This window comes from Sporothrix schenckii (assembly GCF_000961545.1).
Source record: "Sporothrix schenckii 1099-18 chromosome Unknown Cont44, whole genome shotgun sequence".
Lineage (NCBI taxonomy): Eukaryota > Fungi > Ascomycota > Sordariomycetes > Ophiostomatales > Ophiostomataceae > Sporothrix > Sporothrix schenckii.
In genome coordinates, this window is record NW_015971145.1 from 3365522 (window position 1) to 3383869 (window position 18348).

Here is an 18348-nt window from a genome sequence, read left to right on the forward strand (position 1 = left end):
AGGCATGGTCGCCGACAAGCCCGCCAAACCCAGAATGCACTCATGCAGCATGCAATGTCCGGGCAGACTAATTCGTAAATGCTGCGTAAGTTCGGCCACGGTTTCCAGGGTTTCTCGGGTTTTCCTGGATTTGCTGTATTTCCTGGATTTCCTGGGACCTTGTCCAGAGGCCTTAAGGAACGCATTGGCGCTATTCTCGATTGACACAATGAGACGTGGAAGAACCAGGCTGCCACACTGTTGCTCGAATCCTGCCATCACAGAGTAAGACCAAAAAACAAACCATGGCACTGAACGTCGCGATCGTCGGCGGTGGCATCAGCGGGCTGTCGGCCGCCGTGTCGTTGCGCCGGGCCGGGCACAATGTCCAGGTCTACGAGCGCTCGGCTCATAACAACGAAGTTGGGGCGGCCATCCACGTCCCGCCCAACGCCGCACGGGCGTTGCTGGCCTGGGGATTGGACCCCGTCCACGCCAAGTTTGTCACCACCAAGTCGAGCTACCGTGCCCACGAGAAGACGCTGGTGCGCTTCCATACCGGCAGAGAAGTCGAAGAGCAGATTCCCATCCGCTGTGGCGCGCCCTGGTTTCTTACCCATCGTGTTGATCTCCACGAAGAGCTGAAGCGGCTGGCAACCGAGCCCGAGAGCCCCCAGGCGCCCGGCCGTCCCGCCCAGGTGGCCTTGCGTACCAAGGTCGTGAAATATGTACGTTGCCGTCGCGTCCCGTGTCCCGCGTCCGTGACCACTGATCGACGTCCGTGCGGCTGATTTTGAATGACTTATGACTAGAACACGGCCGACACGTCCATCACACTAGACAATGGTGACGTCGTCCAGGCCGACGTTGTCATCGCTGCCGATGGAATCTATAGCATTGCCGTCGAGGCCATCCTGGGCGAGCCTCGCCCCCTCGGAGCGCCGCAAAATGCGTGCTTCCGCTTCCTGATCCCGGCCGATGCGATCAACGCAGACCCAAAGACAAAGTTTTACACCGAGGACGACGACGGCCGCATGAAGTTCTTTGTTGGCGACGACAAGAGAATCGTGTCGTACCCATGCCGCAAGTACGTGTCGTGACTGTCCATCCCACCAGTTGTGTAGTCTACAACTAACATCTCCAGCAATGAAATCCACAACTTTGTGGCCATCTACAATACCGAGCACGAGACTCTCGACCTCTCGAAGAAAGAGAGTGCGTACTGTGTCTGACATGACCCGTTATCCGTGTCGTTTGTATGCCGTCTTTCTAACACCTGCTTCTCAGGCCGCCACTCACCCGAGGACAAGGCCAAGCTCCTCGCAAAATACTCTGATGTCCATCCAGACCTCTTTGCTGTTATCAGGTATGCCCCCTCCCCCCCGCTGTTGCTTCACACGTCCCATGTGGCTTTGCTCTGACAACGTGCAGCAAAGCGACCGAAGTCATGCAGTGGCCGCTCTTGTTCCGGCCTCCCATCCCGACCTGGACCAAGGGTTGCACCGCCCTGGCGGGAGATGCTGCTCACCCCATGCTTCCCCGTAAGTTCCATTTGGCTCGCATACAGAGTAGAAAGGGATGCGCCGCTCACTAACAGACAACAGACCAGGGACAGGGCGGTGCCCAAGGCATCGAGGATGGCGTCGTGCTTGGTCTTGTTCTTGTCGGAGCCACCAAAGAGACCGCAGCTGAGCGGCTCCGGTTGTACGAGAAGATTCGCCGCAATCGGGCCAGCATCATCCAGATCTTCAGCAATGCCGGCCAGGACCAACCCGAGCTCATCCGGAAGGATGCGTCTGCCTTTATGCCGGAAGATAAGATTCCCAGTACGTTGCGTCCACCGTGTATCGCCTCCCGGCTCACACTAACAAACCTTTTTGCAGAGCGCCCCGAAGACTTTTTCGACTACAACTTCCGCTACGACGTCATTGAAGACTCGGTCAGTCAGCTCAAGGAGCAATACCCGACGTTCGAACTGCCGGGCAACTTCTTCCAGAACACACCCGGCAAAATCCGTGCTTAACGCATGGAAAGATGCGTACTGTGACCTATAGTGAATCTTATGACAGCGTATTGATCCGGCTTGGGACACGACGTGTGCATAGTTTTAGTGGCAATGATGACTATTCGATGGGAGCGAAGCCGTGGTAGTAGACACTCTGCGGTGATAAGTCCCCATATGTTTGGTCGCAAAGTTGATGCCGTTAAGATCCCTGTATGAGTCTACATGAGGGCGGTTTCGAGTGCTGCTGTGTATCGTTTTATATTAGAATATCGCCTATGAAATGTAAAATGAACTTTTTATTTTTGAGATGAAATGAGTTATTGAAAAAAAAAAAAAATTCTAAACATTTTTCACACTTTATATTTTGACGAAAGCATATAAAAAATGAATTGTAAATTTGACTAAAAAAAAATCAAGATTATCGTGTCACGTAGTGTGAATACGAAATTTTGTAGGTTTATAGTTTTTACCTTAGTATTTACGATCATTTTTTAAACAAGAGACGGAAAGTAGAATAAATTGATATTATTGAAATCATATCGCAGACATGCTTTGTCGAAACATTCATCTGTGATCGGCAAAGTAATACCAAGAACGGTATCATTTGTCGTCTCACTGCGGGTACATGAAAACAGCATCACCCTTGTACGGAGAACAAGCCCAATACGGGGCAAAAGGACAGACGCACAGGCCAATGTTGATCACAAATAGGGTGCTGACATTGCAAGGTCAAAAGCAAACAAAATCCACTCCTACGTTGTGCATGTACGATGTGGAGGTCGATCTGCGATCCTGGTAACCTGAAGGATGATGTACATGGTAATACGATGTGTCACTCAAAGTAAAAAGAGAAATGGCCGGCTGCATGCCTAATGCTTCATGAAGGTGATGTTGCCCGTTCATTGCTTTAATGCTTGCAAAAACATATTTGGTGAGACAAGGGCATCTGCTTCGAACTCCACACTTTGAGAACATCACGTGCGCATGCTCCACCGCTGTCCCCTCTCGTCCTCTCGTGAGACAATCACCCTGCAGGCCATTCTCGAAACGACTTGTCCTTGCTCGAGCCCTCAGTTGGTCAATCTCAACGGGCGGCAATACCATGCGGCCAACGAAAGCGTGCGTGCAATGCCGAAGCGGAAAGCGGCGGTGCGATGGAGTAAGACACGCGGCCTGCATCCAATGCGTTCGACGGAATCTGCCCTGTTCTTCAGCCGGTGCGACGACGCTTGACCGCTCTCCACGGACAGGGACCGAGGGCAGGGTCAGCAAAATATCCCAAACTGGCCCCGACGGGGATGTACTTCCCCTGGTGGGCCTGTACTTTCGGCTGATCGATCAGAAGCCGCACAGCCTCTTCCACGAGCCGTCCTTCAGGGCGAGCATTGCAGCTGGAACGGCGTCACGAACCGTGCTGATTTGCATGATGGCCATGTGTGCGCGGTACGTCGTGTTGTTGCTCCTGTGCTGGGGTTTGCATGTTTTTGCGCTATCCAGCCTTTTGGATGCTGTCGGTACACCTCGTGTTCACAAAGCGAAACGAAACTCATAGCTAACCTGATCAAGATTTTCGACGCAGCCAGATGTTCGAGCTCGTGGACCAATGTACATTGCAGAAGCCAAGGCAGCACTGAAAGGTGACATTGAAAACATTTGCGTTGAGAACCTGCAGGCCTGCATCTTGGTTGGGAACATTTGCGCTGGAGACTGCGATTCCAACGCAGAGTCGTTGTACTTTGGTAAAACACCCTGCCCACTCCATTTTTCAGGGAGGCAAGTCCAGCTGATCTTGGATCCAACTAGCACTTGCCACGCGTATGGCTCATATCCTCAAAGTATGGGACATGAACGATGGTGATGACGGCGTCACCCGGGAGATCAAGCGGCGCATTTGGTGGACGTGTTTCATCATCGATACTTGGGGCAGCGGCGGCATCGGTCTGAGTCGGCAGTTTGGATGGCGACCCAAGATGCCAAACGTCCCCATGGACGAGGCAGTGTTCTCGGCCATGCGACCCGGTGATCCGGACATTGACAGCTTGGAATGGAAGCCGGGCCTGTGGGGGCACATGGTCCGGCTTGTTGAAATATACGGCCAGATCCAAGACTTTCTCAGGCATCTTGCCGAGTCGGACGACTGGGATGAGAACGCCATCAGCGATACGGTTCGCGACCTCGACACGCAAATGACCGACTTCGAGCTGAACATTGGGCCCGACCTGGCCTTCTCGACACACAACTTGTCCAGGTACTTGAGTCACGGCCTCGGCAGTGTCTTCATTGCTTTCCACCTGGGCTTTCATCACTATAAAACGCTGCTGTTCTACATCTACCTCGACAGCCGCCGATCATCGGTCAGGAATGGCAAGGCGTACGCACGACGCTGTAAGCACCATGCAACGACCGTATGTGAGGTGCTCAAGGCATCGCGGGACCACCCCGGTGCCGAGGCGCTTTACAACATCGTCGGCCATGTGACGATTGTCTCGTCTTCTGTTCTTCTGCACACATATCTCTTTGGCGAAGCGGACGAATTGCCGCACTCGCGACGCTGCTTGGAGTCGAATCTGGAGACACTGGTCCAGCTGCGTGGCTACTGGGCAAATATAGACCTTATGGTGAGTTGAACCCGCACACCGAGGACAAGATCGTTGCCGTGAAGTAACTGACGTGACAAGATCAAGCGCCTGGTCATATTTCAGAACAACTGCATGCGCTCGCTCAACGAAGACACGTATCGCTTTGACAGATGGATGGTCAAGTTTCTCATTGCGCACTCGCTGACGCTGGAGGACAAGAATGAACATGTCACATTCTCCATCCCAGCATATGCGGTCGGCCAAAGCGACGGGGGAAACATGCATCTCGAACGGGGACGGGTCACGCAGGGGATCATTATGGGGATCCGGGGCCTGGACGGACTGGAATAGGGCCCGCATTTAGAAGTGTAGAGGGGAGAACGCAGATCATCGTGTTGAACTTTTTAGCAACAAACAAAGCTGCCATCAACGAGACACTTTGCCAATATACACAACAAAATCGTGGGACTCTGGGACTTCGCTAGTCGGCCTTTTTGTTGCTTCTAGCGAGTCTCCACAGCAGCGCACAGTAGACTGCTGGCAATTCCGACTGGTGGTGCGGCGGGTCCACCAAGCCGGTGTAAGCAGTGGACACCACTGCCAGCCTGTCGGTATCAATTGACGCGAGTTCAGAAGCAGTAATTGCAGACAAGAGACAATGCTTGCCGCCTACTTATGGGCACTGCCTTGCTCTCCACTGTTTGCAAAGCGACGAAATTCACAACAGCAGAGACGACAGAGAATCAGGAATCACGACAACATGGGATCCATCAACACCACTGGAAAGTTGAATGTGGCTTCGTGCGGCATACATGGCTTTGGCGAGGCCATTGGCATCGACGTGGACGAGCTGCGTTTCTTCTGGAAACTGGAATCGACCGACGAGCATGCTAGACAATGTGCGTACCGCGTGGTTGTATCGACCAACAAACCAGTGCATGGACAGAGCCTCACAGCGCCTTGTTTTGACTCGGGCCGTGTCGACGGACCCGCGCAGCGCAATATACTGTGCAAGCCCGACCATGGCTTCCGGCCCACGGCCTTTCACTACTGGACCGTGCAGGTTTGGGACCAAGACGGGAACGACACAGTGAGCGCGGTGAACGAGTTTTACACATCGTACCCCCGATCCAACCGATTGCTGCCGCCCTACAGCATGAACCAGACCTATGTGTGTTCCTTTGCGTCTCTCCTCTGTGCATTGCAAAAGGCAACAGATGCTGACCCAGAACGTGGCATGGTAGATGCCGCACACGAGCCTCATTTTCCGCTCTTGGTTTGAAAACCCCGACGGGCGGTGGAAGGCGGCGTGGATTGGCGATGGCGGTGACAAGCCAATCTACCTTCGAACGTCCCTCGACCTGCAGCGTAGGCCTTGGCGGGTTGTTGTGCTCGCCTCAGGACTCGGCCATTTCAACCTCAGTGTCAATGGCCAGCCGGCATCGGCTCATGTCCTGGACCCTGGCTGGACCGACTACCACAGGACCGTGCAGTTTGTCGGCTACGACGTGACCGACAAGATCCTGGGCGGCATCAACGTCGTCGGGGCGCATCTTGGCAACGGCTTCTATGCCGGCGATCAGGGCGATCGCTTTTTCTGGCCCATGTACGAAGACAACACGTACGTCCGGTACGGCAACGAGCTCTGCTTCTTCGCCGAGATCCACGTGCATTACGACGACGGCACGCACGACTGCATCGTCTCCGACCCGACATGGAAAGTGAAAAAGAGCGCCACCACTCTGGCCAACATCTATGCGTCAGAGAACCACGACGCCCGGTTGTTTCCCACCGGCTGGGATACGCCCGACTTTGATGCTCGCAGCTGGGCCCCTGCCAAGCCACTGACGGGGCCGCGCGGAAAGTTGCGATACCAGAGCCAGCCACCCGTGGTCCTGCACAACACATTTACTCCTGTTCGGCAAACAACCGTAAAACCGGGCGTTGTTGTGTTCGATCTCGGCCAAAACGCATCCGTCGTGCCCCTTGTTCTGGCAAAGGGTGCTGCTGGCAGCGAGTACCGAGTCAAGTATTCCGAAACGCTCGGCGATGACGGTCTTGTTCTGATGCCCGACCCGTTGTTCAAAGACTTTGAGACCCACGTCTACTCGCGCATACGGCTTGCCGGGCACGACACGCCAGAGGCGTGGTCGCCCGCATTTTGCTTTACCAGTGCGCGGTACATTCAAATCGAGGGTGCCACCCTGCAAGGCGAGCGCGAGGGCGACCTAGTCGAAATCCAATCGGTTACGGCCCGCCACATTTCATCGGCTGCCGCGCATCTTGGCTTTGTCAAGACCGACAAGGACGACGTCAACGCCCTGATCAACGCCTGCTATTGGACATTCAGCTCCAACATTTTCAGCTACCACACGGATTGTCCCCAGATTGAGAAGTTCGGCTGGCTCGAGGTCACCTCACTGCTCTTCCCAGCCACACAGTATGTCCGCGACATGGAGGCCGTCTACTCGAAGATTCTGGACGACATTATCGACGCCCAGGAACCATCCGGGCTGGTCCCTACAATGGCACCGCTGGTCCGATACATGTGGGTGTTTTCCGCTACTTTTCTTCCTGCCTTGGTAATAGGATCCACTGACGTTCCATAGGTGTGGTCCCATGCACGACACAATCACATGGGGAGGCGCCGTCTGCCTCCTTCCCGAGATGATCAAACGCTACTACGGGAGCACCGTGGTTTTTGAGAAATGCTATGCGCCGTGTGTCCGCTACATGGAATACATGCGACGCAAGGAGCGCCTAGGTGGATTGATCGAGCACGGACTCGGCGACTGGGGCCGAGACGTTGCATTTGGCAACCACCAGGCCAACATTGAAACGGCCGTCTATTACAAGTGCCTCTGCAACGTGGCGCTGATGGCCAGAGAGCTCGGCCATGCCGCCGACGAGGCGTCGTACTCTGCCTGGGCTGACCGGGTCTATGCAAACTACAACAAGCACCTTCTGGTCACCGACAAGGCCGAGCACCCCTATGCCTACTACACCTCGCTGGACACGCCGGGGACGCGCGACCGCACCATGGTGGCCCAAGCCGTGGCCCTGCAGTTCGGCCTCGTGCCGGCACATCTGCGCGAGGACGTCGAGGCAGCATTTGTTGCGGCCGCAGAAGACGCTGGGCACGTGATGCTGGCGGGTGAAATTGGCCTCAAGTACCTGTGGAACACGCTGGCCGACCCGGGCGTCGACCGCCCCGACATTGTGCTGGACATGGCCCGGCAAGACGAGCATCCGTCCTATATGCGGTTTCTGCGCCGCGGCGAGACCACGCTGTCGGAGTTCTGGCAAGACAACTGCCGGTCCAAGTGCCACGACATGCTGGGCACCATCTACGAGTGGTTCTACGCCTATGCGCTCGGCGTGCAGCCGTTGGACGATGCCTATCGAACGTGGCGGCTTCGTCCTTGCTTCAAGGCCGAGTTCGACTACGTCGAGGGCACGGTCGAGTCGCCGTACGGGCAGATTTGCGTCACGTTTGATCGAAGGCAGAGAACGGATGGGACGGTGGCCATGGCGGTCACAGTTCCGGTAGGCACAACGTGCGAGTTGACGCTGCCAAGTAGCAGCACCAGAGTCGAGCTGAAAAGACAGCCGTCCGATTCAACCCGGGCCCATAAGGGGGCGGCGCTGCAGCTGCTCCAAGGCCGCTACACACTGGTAATCGACAAGTGGAATTAGTTCAAGGCAGATACTGAATAAACGAAATATCACAACTCCTCCATTCTGCTGGTCCATTGAACGTCTCCTCGCCTCGGTTTGAAATGTCCCGGAACGCACACCATAGTATACGCAGCGTAGAAATTGCTTTCCTTTTTTGCCAGTGCCCTCGCGTGGCTTGCATTTGCAATGTCACATTTGCAAGGGCCCATTTGCATCTCATGACAATTCCTTGACAAAGATGACAACTATCGCGTACTAGCGCCGGATTTGCTGTTAGCAGGTCCGGCGGTGATGCGAAATGATTGGATCAAGTGCAATGGATTCCACTGATCCCAGTTGCCGGGATTGACCCAATTTATGGCCGGCTTTCGACATGCCTGGTTGGCCACACGTACTTGCGCTTTGCCGGCTTTGACATCACACGATTGGATTCCGAGTCCGTCCCCGCAGTTTCCACGCGACGAGGCCATGCTTTATGCAATCCCGGTAGTTGAGGGCGTGTCAACCTCTCAAATGCCAAAAAGGCCACAAAGCAAAGCGAGGATGTTCTTGTATGAAAACTGCGGAGTCCAGACCGTGATTCCTCACGTCGTACGTCGGTCTATGTAGGAACCGAGAATCGACGGTCTGGCCAGACAGGTCAAATCGCTCGGCCAAAACGTGGCCGAACTGGCCTAATTTCCAAAAAAACAACTCTTCTCCACAGACAACGATTCAAGGCCAAGGACCCCGTGGGGATGTGAGGAGGACGACCGACCCACTTCCACTGTCATTCCACGTTCAAGTTCCTGAACAGAGCCTCTGCGCTCTCATCTAGACGTTGCTCCTCGGCACGGGACAAAGGGAAACGAAATGACAACGAAACAAAGCTTGGCTCTGCATACAACACCACGGCGTCCATAAAAGAGCGACATCACCGCCACCGTCGAAACGCTTTGCGGTAATCATATCTCCCTGGAGCAGCAAGTCGCACCGCCGCCTTTTCTTCGTTACTGTTGCCAAAATGCTCAAGTCCGGTTCGTCCGTGACGATCGTCTCGGCAGCCTTCCTGGCTGTCGGAGGTTTCCTTTTCGGCTACGACTCTGGCATCATCAGCTCCGTCATTGCCCTCCCTACGTTTATGGATTACTTCCACAACCCCAGCGACCAAATCGACGGCGGCATCGTCAGCTCGTTCCAAGGTGGCGCCGTCCTGGGCACCATCATCAACATGCTCTTCGCGGACAAGCTCGGCCGCAAGCGCACCATTCTTCTGGGCGCCGTCACATCGGTGGTCGGCTCGGCCCTGCAGTCTGGCGCGGCGGCGATGGTGATGCTGATCATCGGCCGGTTCATTGGTGGCGCTGCGGTTGGCATCCTCACGAGCACCATCCCCATGTATGCGTCCGAGCTGTCCATGCCAAAGTGGCGCGGTGCCCTTTCTGGTCTCCTGCAGTGGTTCCTCAGCTGGGGCTTCCTCGTCGCCCAGTGGCTGGGATACGGCGCTTCGTTCTCCAAGACTGCCTTTTCTTGTACGTGTCTGCCTTGCGTCCACCGCTACCCGTACGGTTGCCTGCGTACTCACACTACTCACACCCGGACTAGGGCGATTTCCACTCGGGTTTCAAATTGTCCCCGCTCTTATCCTGATTTCGGGCATCTGGTTTCTGCAGGAATCGCCTCGCTGGCTCGTCGAGCAAGACCGCCACGACGAGGCCAAGGAAGTTTTACATAAGCTGCGGGCCGGCGACGACCCCGACCGAATCGAGCTGGAGTACATGGAAATCCGAGACGTCATCATGGCCGACCGACAGATTGCCAAAGTCAACACCATGTCTATTTTCCTCAAGTCGTCCTGGCGAAAGAGGCTGCTGCTTGGATGTGCCATCCAGGCGTTTGGCCCCCTCTCCGGTATCAACGTCATCAACTAGTGAGTGCCTGTGACTCTGCCGTGGACCTGTCTCTCTACCATATACCATGCGCGCATGCTAATGGTTCATGTACGCAGCTACGGGCCCCGTATATACAAGATCCTCGGCATCGAAACGCACACGTCCTTGATGATTATCGGCATCAGTGGTGCTCTGTCCATCGTCTACTGCAGCATTGGTCTCTATGTCCTAGACAAAGTCGGCCGTATCAAGCCGCTGATTATTTCTGCGTTTGGGCTTGCCGCCGCCCTTCTGGTCAACGCCGTCCAGGCACAGTACCTCAACGAGAACAACGCCAATCAGCTGCGGTCCATGGTGGCCATGAACTTTGTCTTTAGTCTCTTCTACACACCGCTCGGCATCATCAGCTGGGTGTACCCGGCCGAGATTTTCCCGGTCGAAGTCCGCGCCCTCGGAAATGCCATCACCACCTTTACGAACTGGGTCATCAACCTCATCTTTGCGCAGTTCACACCGCAGGCACTGTCGAGCGTTGGATTCAAGTACTTTTATCTTTTCTTTGCTTTCAACCTCATTGCCGCCGTCTGCTACTGGATGTTCTTCCCGGAAACAAAAGGCCGCACGTTGGAGCAGATGGATGTTCTCTTTGGTGACCAGCTTGTCCCCCATGCCCTTGATGATCCTGAGGGTGCAGCCGCGGCCATGGCGAAAGAAGCTCGCGTCACCCAACATATCGAGCATGAAGATGCCGCATGATTGTCCATTTTGCCACGGGGAGCAGGATAGTTCGGAAAGGCGCCTACTTTCGACGTATCATCGACACTTGTCACCAAAGAGACGTCTCTGCGTTGGATAATGAGCTACTGTTTACCAAAAACACACGAGTTCGGCAAGAGGTGGACTGGCAGTGGTCTAGGCGGACAAGTACGATGCATCCTTCGGCCGGCGAACTGGCCGTGGCCAGCATTGTAGCTGTCGTCGTCGACAAAGGTTTGTTGAGGCCTATTTCTAGTTAGTATGTCCAATCAACTCATTCCAGAACAACCAGACAAGAAAAAACGTCGTTGCAGCAACACTTGATACGCCATTTACCGGTCGTAGGGGTAAAAGCGAAGGAATCTCCTCCTACTGGACCAACTGGCGTTTTGATGCGATAACGAGCACTGCCTGTACGACGCAATCAGTGTCATTCCGCTTGGCGTGAAGCTTTCCACGATGGCTGAATTTTCAGCTTTGGAAAGAGTTAATGTGTTTTATTAGACTCGCCATACACTCGTTTGCCCACAATCAAAAACGGCCGGCGGGCCCGTTTGCATAGGTCGGTCGGTGGTGCGGACCAGTCTCCGATCGGCGGGACTGGTCGGCACTGGACCCAACAGCGCCGACCAGGATCAACTGGTATCGACCACTGTCAACCAGTGTCCAAGGGTTCGTATCTTTTGTGGCCAAACGTCTCATTCGGCTTGTCGGCGGCATCCGCCGAGTAAATGGCAGCTAGCGCGGAACCAAAGGCACGCGCTGCCATTACGTATTGAAAAGTAAAATAAATACAACGAAATTGTTACATGTATGACCTGTTTAATTTTCTGCTCTGTTTTCTTTTCATTCTATTTCAGACCCCCGCTAACAAACGCCATCACTCTATCCTTCATGTCAACCACCAACCATGTCTTCCTCCGACTTGCTTCTTGTTACGACCGGCCCGTACCGTTTTCTGGCGCGGTTCGAATCCGACGCCGCACCCAAGACCGTCGCCATGTTCCGGACTCTGCTGCCGTATCGCCAGAAGCTGATCCATGTCCGGTGGAGCGGCGAGAGCCTGTGGGTGCCGTTAGGCGACCAGGATCTCGGCATCAATTTCGAAAACCAGACCAGCCACCCCGCGCCGGGCCACATTCTCGTGTACCCGGGCGGCTACTCGGAGACGGAGCTTCTATTTCCCTATGGCGGCGTGCAGTTTGCGAGCAAGATGGGCCAGTTGGCGGGCAACCACTTTTTGACAATCGTGGCTGGACACGAACACCTGCGCCCGCTGGGTGAGAGTGTGCTCTGGAAGGGCGCGCAGGACGTGTCCTTTGAGGTGGCCGACGAGGCAACGTGAGTGGATGCGTCAATGTGAATGTGATGCTATTCTGCACATTGCTAGTTCTATTTCTAATTCAATGCAGTATTGAGCAGTTCCGTCAAGACAAGGCCAAAGCCAAGTTATGAGCCGAGACGAAGCAAGCAAAAGAAGTAAGAGAAAAAGCATTGTAAATAACGTAAATAGAATCTATATTCATGTCCCACATATTTATAAGACTTCAGATGCTATCGGATAGGCCATTCGCCTGTGGTCACGTTTGGGATTTAATCCTCGTAGAAGATGGAAAGCGTCGTAGGCCAGCCTAGTTCTGAATCGTCATCAGGTTCAGGACGGCAATAGTGTGCTCTTCGGCATTTTGAAGGGTGAAGAACATCAAGGGTCGACTGGGCCAGGAGAGCCAGAGTGGACAGCGACCGGGGCTTGATAGGCGCGCGGTGTGCATGAGACGGGGCCGGTGCAAGGCTGCAGATTTGCAAGTCGTCTGGCTCGTTAGTATCGTAGGTACAATGTTGCAACGTGGGGCGAGGGGAACTCGCCGTCAATTTTCCCACGTACATAGCACAGGACAAGAAAGATTAATGCAAAGGCATGCGAGATCCAGAGCGAATCGACGGCATGGTAGAGGCTGTGGCACGATGCAGCATCCACGGCGAAAGGCCCTGCCGGAAACGTCGCCGGGTTCTGCGACTGAGGTGCCTGACGTCACTGGCCGCGTGCGCCGACAGCGAGAAGAGGATCCGCACTGCGGCCGTCAGGCCAATTTCAAGCCCGCCCAGCGCCCAGACCGGCATGTTCTGCGGCTGTTGGTCCTGCCGTCGACTGGGCTCGCTTACGGTCTCGCTGGACACGGACAAGATACTGCGTAATGCGGAGCTATTTAACGTGAGCTGGTACCACTATGCTACTCTTTCAAAGAAGAGTACACATTCGCTAATGTGTTGCAAATAGCCGAATAAAAGAACTGGTGGAAAACCATGTTTGGCTATGCTTGATTTGCTGGTATATGCAAAGGGGCTCTTGGAGCTACGTGAAAAAAGGTGCAGCTTCACCTTTATAGCTACTATCAACTCAAGAGTTGTTGTACGCCATAATATCGAGTAATTAACATGCATCTTACTATGTAGGCAACAACATGGGACGAGGGGGCAATGTCGGGGATGCGAGAGAAACACTATATACGCCATAACGACGTACAATGAGATACGTTGGTACTTTACGGCTTATGTCTCTCATGCCCCACAGCCGGCCGGGGTTGAAATCGGATAGTATGGCTAGCGGCCGGTGCCCACGACGCGCACTTCGAACCGTGTGGCCGACGGCTTGGCCACTGGAGAGGTGCGATGAAGCGGATGTTGGACAGCCGGTGCTCGAACGCCCAGCCGTCGTCACGGGGTACCCAACAGTTGTCGACCAGGCGCTGGTACGAATCGGCCCTGGGCAGCACGGGCACGAGGCCGGAGGGGGCGTCGAGGAGGCATGCGAGAACGTGCCGTCCCATGTCAGATGGGCAGGCAGACAGGCAGACAGACAAAATCATTACACTCTGTGTCCGGCTCCGTGGGTCGGCGGAGCAAGAAGGTTTATGTCACGTGGTCGACGATGGCCCGTGGGATGTGGCCCAAGTTGCCAGACAGGCTCGGACGTGGCCTAGCCATGAAGCAATGCGTTATGTTTCGCTTCGATGCCAATGGACTTGGCGAGGAGTCTGCCGGGGAGTGCGCATCGCTGTTCCTGGCTGCAAATCGTACTGCTTCATGTATCTCTTCGCGCTCGTTCACATTACGGTTCTTTAGTGGTGTCTGTACCTCGCAAACCCAACTGTCGTCGTCTTTTTCTTCTTTGTCTTTTTCGTTTTTCATCTTTTGATCATCGTCATTTCTCCTCTTCTTCTCCCGCAACTGAATCGCATAGAGATTCGATTGTTTCATTGGCCTATGTTCCAATCAATACATAGACAAGCGAGTGTCTCCGCGCTATTTTTAATGCCACTAATTAAAAATAGTACAGCGTGACATGAACATCTCCTGCTCCGTCGGTTGAGGTCGAAATAAGGTGAAGCTTTCGTGTCGTACTTCACGAGGCACTGGCCAATCAGATGAGCGATGCCGGTACCTCTTGCCTTGTTGGGAAGAACAGCTTGTGGTGACCGCGAAGTGGGGGCGTTCTTTCCCGAGTCAGCTAGGGCTGGCTGTCCGTTCTGGTAAGGCCGAGACCACCGAATCGCGCATTAACAGTTTTGGCAGCCAGACCCACCTTCCGCTGTTAGTCTGTATTTGAAATCCTGTTCACTAATCATTAAATCGCCTCGGCCGTGCCTTCCCTGTAGCTCCATGACCTCAACCGCGACCTCAATCTCGACCTCCATCCCAACGCCTGCCCCACGTCCATCACAGCGATCTCTACGGAGCAATCGATAACAGCCGTCGGCGCAAGCGGTGTCGCAACTCTTACTTCTCAGCCCCTGGCACGTCAACCCGCTTATCAATCTACATTCCCATTGTCCAGGCACAACTACTGGGTGGCCATACGCAGTGCACGGCACGCACTTTGGAGGGTCTTCTTTTCTTTCGTCGTCTTATACGAAGGGCGCATTGTTGTTCCCCTCTGCTCATTTGGCACCTCGGTCTGCTTACAAAGACTACGCGTGCACGGTTACGACGTCTAGAGGTGACCCTGTGCACGCCGTAACGGGGAGACATTGTCCTCAAGGCTGCTGTGTGAAGCAGTGCTTCGTTGACAAAGCACGTTGTTCCATCGTTTTCTTCCATTCCCTGCTCTTTTCGTCTTCCCTTCGTCACCTCGAGGCTTCGTTGTCTTTGTCCACTCCACCCATTCCTCTGTCTGGAAGTGGACTCCAGGCAATTCAAAGTTGTTCCAAGCTCTCCGTTTCTTTTCTGGTGGTGCTTCCCCTCTGTCGTCCCCGTCATTTCACCCTGTTCATGCTATCCTCCTCCTTATCCACTCTTTCCACAACTTCCACAGTCAGACAGACGAGTGAGTAGTGTCCACTTTTCCACACTTGGACCTTTCGTCTGCCAGTGTCCTGTGTTTCCCACCGACTCGCGACCATATATGAGCGCCAAAGGCGTCCTACACGGGGCGTCTCGACGCACCTCAACGGCCTACATGGGGTCCAATCTCGACATTCTCAATGCCGTCCAGTATGACATTGGCGTGCCGCTGTCCCCCATGACACGGGCCTCACGCGCCGCGAAGCGGAAGAGGCCAGCCACAATGGCCGATGCCGAAGAGAGCCGAGACACCACAGACGTCGCCGGCGCGCACAGCCCACGGACAACGCCACACAACTCTACCGTCGCCGAGCTGCTGTCGGCGGTGGATGGGGCACCGCCGTCCAAAGGCGGCCGTAAGCCGACAAACAAGCCTCGGGCCAGCAGAAAAGCTCCGGCCAAGACCACTGCCTCCCTGGCCGAGGCCATTCTGGACTCCGTGGAAAGCGACGAGGGCGACATCGATGGTGAAGAGGCCGACGCGGAAAAGAAGCGTGCACGTGGCCGGCCACGGATCGACGTCAAGGACGTCACTGCCGCAGATGTGAGTTTGTCCAGACGATCCGCATGCACATAGATGCACACAGATGCACATAATGCTGACACGTCCAAAACAGCGCCGACGTACCCAGATTCGACTGGCGCAGCGGGCGTACCGAAGCCGCAAAGAAAAGGCCATTGTGTCTCTGGAAAAGCGCGTCAACTCGCTCAAGGAGGCCAACGAGGCCATGAGCAACGCCTTTATGCGTTTGCACGACTTTGCCCTGGGCCGTGGCTTGCTGGACCAGCACCCCGATCTGGCGCAACACCTGCGCCAAACGACCGAAGTGTTTTTGGAGATGGCACGGCAGTCGAGTGCCGACGAGGACATGGACGACCCCAACGAGGAGGAGGCACACGGCCTCGGCAACAACGGCGGCACCAACAACAGCAGCAAGCCTGCATCCGACGAGGCGATGCGGGCGTTTGAGAAGAAACAAAAGGAAATTACAGATGCGGTCCAGATGTTTGGCTACCAGTCGCAGCATGAGCCTGTCAACAAGGCCGGGAACACGCACACGCGCAATCCTGCACAAACCGAGGCACCGGCCGTGCTCAGCCAGCAGGTGGTGCTGCCATCACAAGCATCACCCATTCGAGCGACAGACAGTGTGTCGAACCAGCTGTACGGCGGCCTCCTCATGGCGCAGGCGCTGAACCTCGACACTGACGACAGCAATGTGGGCTCCTTCGACTCACAACCCGACGACGTGGTGTTTGGGAGCGCCTTCGGCACGGCCATGAACATTGTCAACGCGACGGCCAACACGGAGTCGCTCGACGGCACCGTCCCTGTCGGCTCGTATTACACCGCCACGGCGACGGCCAGCGGCAACGGAAGCACATCTACAGGCACGGGCACAAACAGCAACGAAATGAGCAGCGGTACCGGATCGGCGCTGTCCGTCTCCCCGGCGTCGGGCCGCAACACGGATTTTGGCCTCAGCAACGATTTCACCTTTGACGGACCCGCCTTCTCCCTCTTTTCCAACTATCCGACGCCGCCTGCTGCTGGTGCAGGGGGTGGCCAAGCACAAGCACAAACGGCGGCGGCCCCGACGTCGACGAGCGACTTGGGTCCGCACCTCGCCAGCACCGACGCATTTATTGCCAGCGCCGCAATGGGCCGCCCAACGGCCGGGCTGCCGCTGCCGATGCCGTATCCGGGGCTCCAGCCGCCCGGCAAGTACCCGCCGGACTTCTCGTTTGGCCTGCGCCTGCGGCGGTACGCCATTGAGAGCGCGTACCGGTTGATCAGCACGGCCAATCCGCCTGTGGACAGCTTTGCGCGGGCCTTTGGCTTCTGCATCATGTTTGAGCCCATCGACACGATCCGCCGACGGTTGCAGCGGGGACTCGAGACGCCGTATTCGCCGAGCAAGTTTACGCGCTGGGAGCTGCCGTTTGTCAGCCAGCACCCGGACGTGGAAGACGCGGCGGGTGCGCCGGCGGCGGCGGCGGTGCGAGCGCACGCGTCGTCGCCGACGGCGGCATCGCCAGCGTCCCGCGGCAGCAGCAGCAGCAGCAGTAGCAACATCAACACCAACAGCACCAACAAAGTGCTGCCCAACAACAGCAACAGCGACCACCGCGGCACGGGCGTACGGCCAGTGACGCCGCAGATCCACGTGACGCTGCCCGGGTTCGAGGGCGCATTTTACGACTGCGAAGAGACGGAAATGTACCTGCAGCAGCGCGGCGTGCACATCCCGCCCGACTCGAACAGCGTGATTGTGGAGGTGGACGATGCGGACTTTGCCGTGGACGCCGCGACGCTGGCGACCCGTGGCCGCAAGACCAGCGGCGACGACAGGACGGCAGCCAGTACGGCAGCCGGCACGTCAGCCGGCACGTCCACCAGCGCAGCAGCAAGTACATCAAAGTCGGCCCGCAACGCCACGAGCACGGCCGACACGAGCCGGGGCAGCAGTGGCGGCAGCAGCAGCAGCAGCATACCCCTTACGCAGAGCGGCACGGCCCTCGGCATGTTCAACTACCTATCGCCGGACCTGGTTAAGCCCAAGACGCGGAACGGGGATGCCACGGCCATGGACTGGGGCGGGTCGGGCAGAAGTGGCGTTGCCGGGACCATTGCTGCCGCCAATGCTGCTGCCGGTCGTGGAAACGGCAGCAGCAGTAGTATGGACGAGGAACAGCTATTCATGTCGTTTATGGAGGCGCCGCTGTTCCGCGTGCCGTCGCCGTCGCCGCCGCCCGTCAATTTCCCGCAGCGGCGTCTTCTGTCGCTGAACGTCGACAAGTTTTTGAGAGGTGAGCGTCCTCGACAACAGTCCTCAGCAGTCGTGATTCACTTTTGCCCTGACACTAACATATTCCTGCAGAGCTCGTCCGACGGGGCACGTGCCTCGGCCAGACGCCTGGCTTCCGGGCGTCAGACGTCAATGAAGCCTTTTGGAGCGCCACGCGCAGTGCATCGGCGGTGTAAAGGGAACGACATGGGTGACGACGATGTGCTTCTTTTCGTGTTTTTTTATTCGTCACGTTCGTTGTTCTCTTGTCAAGCAATGGTTACGGGGCCACTCGTAGACGGCGTCATCCTATCTCAGCTTAATCATTACGTATTTTCTGATGTTCCGGG

The 18348-nt window shown here is 55.9% G+C and overlaps 10 protein-coding genes across 10 annotated transcripts; 7 read left to right on the forward strand and 3 right to left on the reverse strand.

The window, feature by feature from the left end:
• Window positions 1-284: 284 nt before the first annotated feature.
• SPSK_08986 (salicylate hydroxylase) lies at window positions 285-2002 on the forward strand (the record flags this gene model as incomplete). Its single annotated transcript, XM_016735568.1, has 7 exons — window positions 285-707; window positions 792-1066; window positions 1124-1194; window positions 1267-1345; window positions 1411-1520; window positions 1584-1805; window positions 1863-2002. The coding sequence occupies 7 exons, from the start codon at window positions 285-287 to the stop codon at window positions 2000-2002; spliced, it is 1320 nt and encodes a 439-aa protein (XP_016587839.1).
• Window positions 2003-2968: 966 nt separating this feature from the next.
• Window positions 2969-4914, forward strand: SPSK_08831 (uncharacterized protein; the record flags this gene model as incomplete). Its single annotated transcript, XM_016735417.1, has 5 exons — window positions 2969-3143; window positions 3199-3427; window positions 3551-3723; window positions 3788-4602; window positions 4663-4914. The coding sequence occupies 5 exons, from the start codon at window positions 2969-2971 to the stop codon at window positions 4912-4914; spliced, it is 1644 nt and encodes a 547-aa protein (XP_016587840.1).
• A 409-nt stretch (window positions 4915-5323) lies between these two features.
• On the forward strand, window positions 5324-8259 carry SPSK_08462 (alpha-rhamnosidase; the record flags this gene model as incomplete). Its single annotated transcript, XM_016735059.1, has 3 exons — window positions 5324-5734; window positions 5808-7111; window positions 7173-8259. The coding sequence occupies 3 exons, from the start codon at window positions 5324-5326 to the stop codon at window positions 8257-8259; spliced, it is 2802 nt and encodes a 933-aa protein (XP_016587841.1).
• A 227-nt stretch (window positions 8260-8486) lies between these two features.
• SPSK_10944 (uncharacterized protein) lies at window positions 8487-8711 on the reverse strand (the record flags this gene model as incomplete). Its single annotated transcript, XM_016737174.1, has 1 exon — window positions 8487-8711. The coding sequence occupies one exon, from the start codon at window positions 8709-8711 to the stop codon at window positions 8487-8489; it is 225 nt and encodes a 74-aa protein (XP_016587842.1).
• Window positions 8712-9244: 533 nt separating this feature from the next.
• Window positions 9245-10868, forward strand: SPSK_09066 (hexose carrier protein; the record flags this gene model as incomplete). Its single annotated transcript, XM_016735646.1, has 3 exons — window positions 9245-9752; window positions 9826-10150; window positions 10229-10868. 3 exons carry the CDS (start codon window positions 9245-9247, stop codon window positions 10866-10868), a joined length of 1473 nt encoding a protein of 490 aa, XP_016587843.1.
• A 910-nt stretch (window positions 10869-11778) lies between these two features.
• Window positions 11779-12323, forward strand: SPSK_09901 (uncharacterized protein; the record flags this gene model as incomplete). Its single annotated transcript, XM_016736468.1, has 2 exons — window positions 11779-12209; window positions 12281-12323. The coding sequence occupies 2 exons, from the start codon at window positions 11779-11781 to the stop codon at window positions 12321-12323; spliced, it is 474 nt and encodes a 157-aa protein (XP_016587844.1).
• A 510-nt stretch (window positions 12324-12833) lies between these two features.
• Window positions 12834-13064, forward strand: SPSK_10197 (uncharacterized protein; the record flags this gene model as incomplete). The annotated part of the gene is made up of 1 exon (XM_016736745.1): window positions 12834-13064. One exon carries the CDS (start codon window positions 12834-12836, stop codon window positions 13062-13064), a length of 231 nt encoding a protein of 76 aa, XP_016587845.1.
• Window positions 13065-13411: 347 nt separating this feature from the next.
• On the reverse strand, window positions 13412-13696 carry SPSK_10132 (uncharacterized protein; the record flags this gene model as incomplete). Its single annotated transcript, XM_016736686.1, has 1 exon — window positions 13412-13696. The coding sequence occupies one exon, from the start codon at window positions 13694-13696 to the stop codon at window positions 13412-13414; it is 285 nt and encodes a 94-aa protein (XP_016587846.1).
• An 82-nt stretch (window positions 13697-13778) lies between these two features.
• Window positions 13779-14126, reverse strand: SPSK_10925 (uncharacterized protein; the record flags this gene model as incomplete). Its single annotated transcript, XM_016737158.1, has 1 exon — window positions 13779-14126. One exon carries the CDS (start codon window positions 14124-14126, stop codon window positions 13779-13781), a length of 348 nt encoding a protein of 115 aa, XP_016587847.1.
• Window positions 14127-15270: 1144 nt separating this feature from the next.
• On the forward strand, window positions 15271-18195 carry SPSK_08465 (uncharacterized protein; the record flags this gene model as incomplete). Its single annotated transcript, XM_016735062.1, has 3 exons — window positions 15271-15753; window positions 15827-18020; window positions 18092-18195. 3 exons carry the CDS (start codon window positions 15271-15273, stop codon window positions 18193-18195), a joined length of 2781 nt encoding a protein of 926 aa, XP_016587848.1.
• Between the last annotated feature and the right edge of the window lie 153 nt (window positions 18196-18348).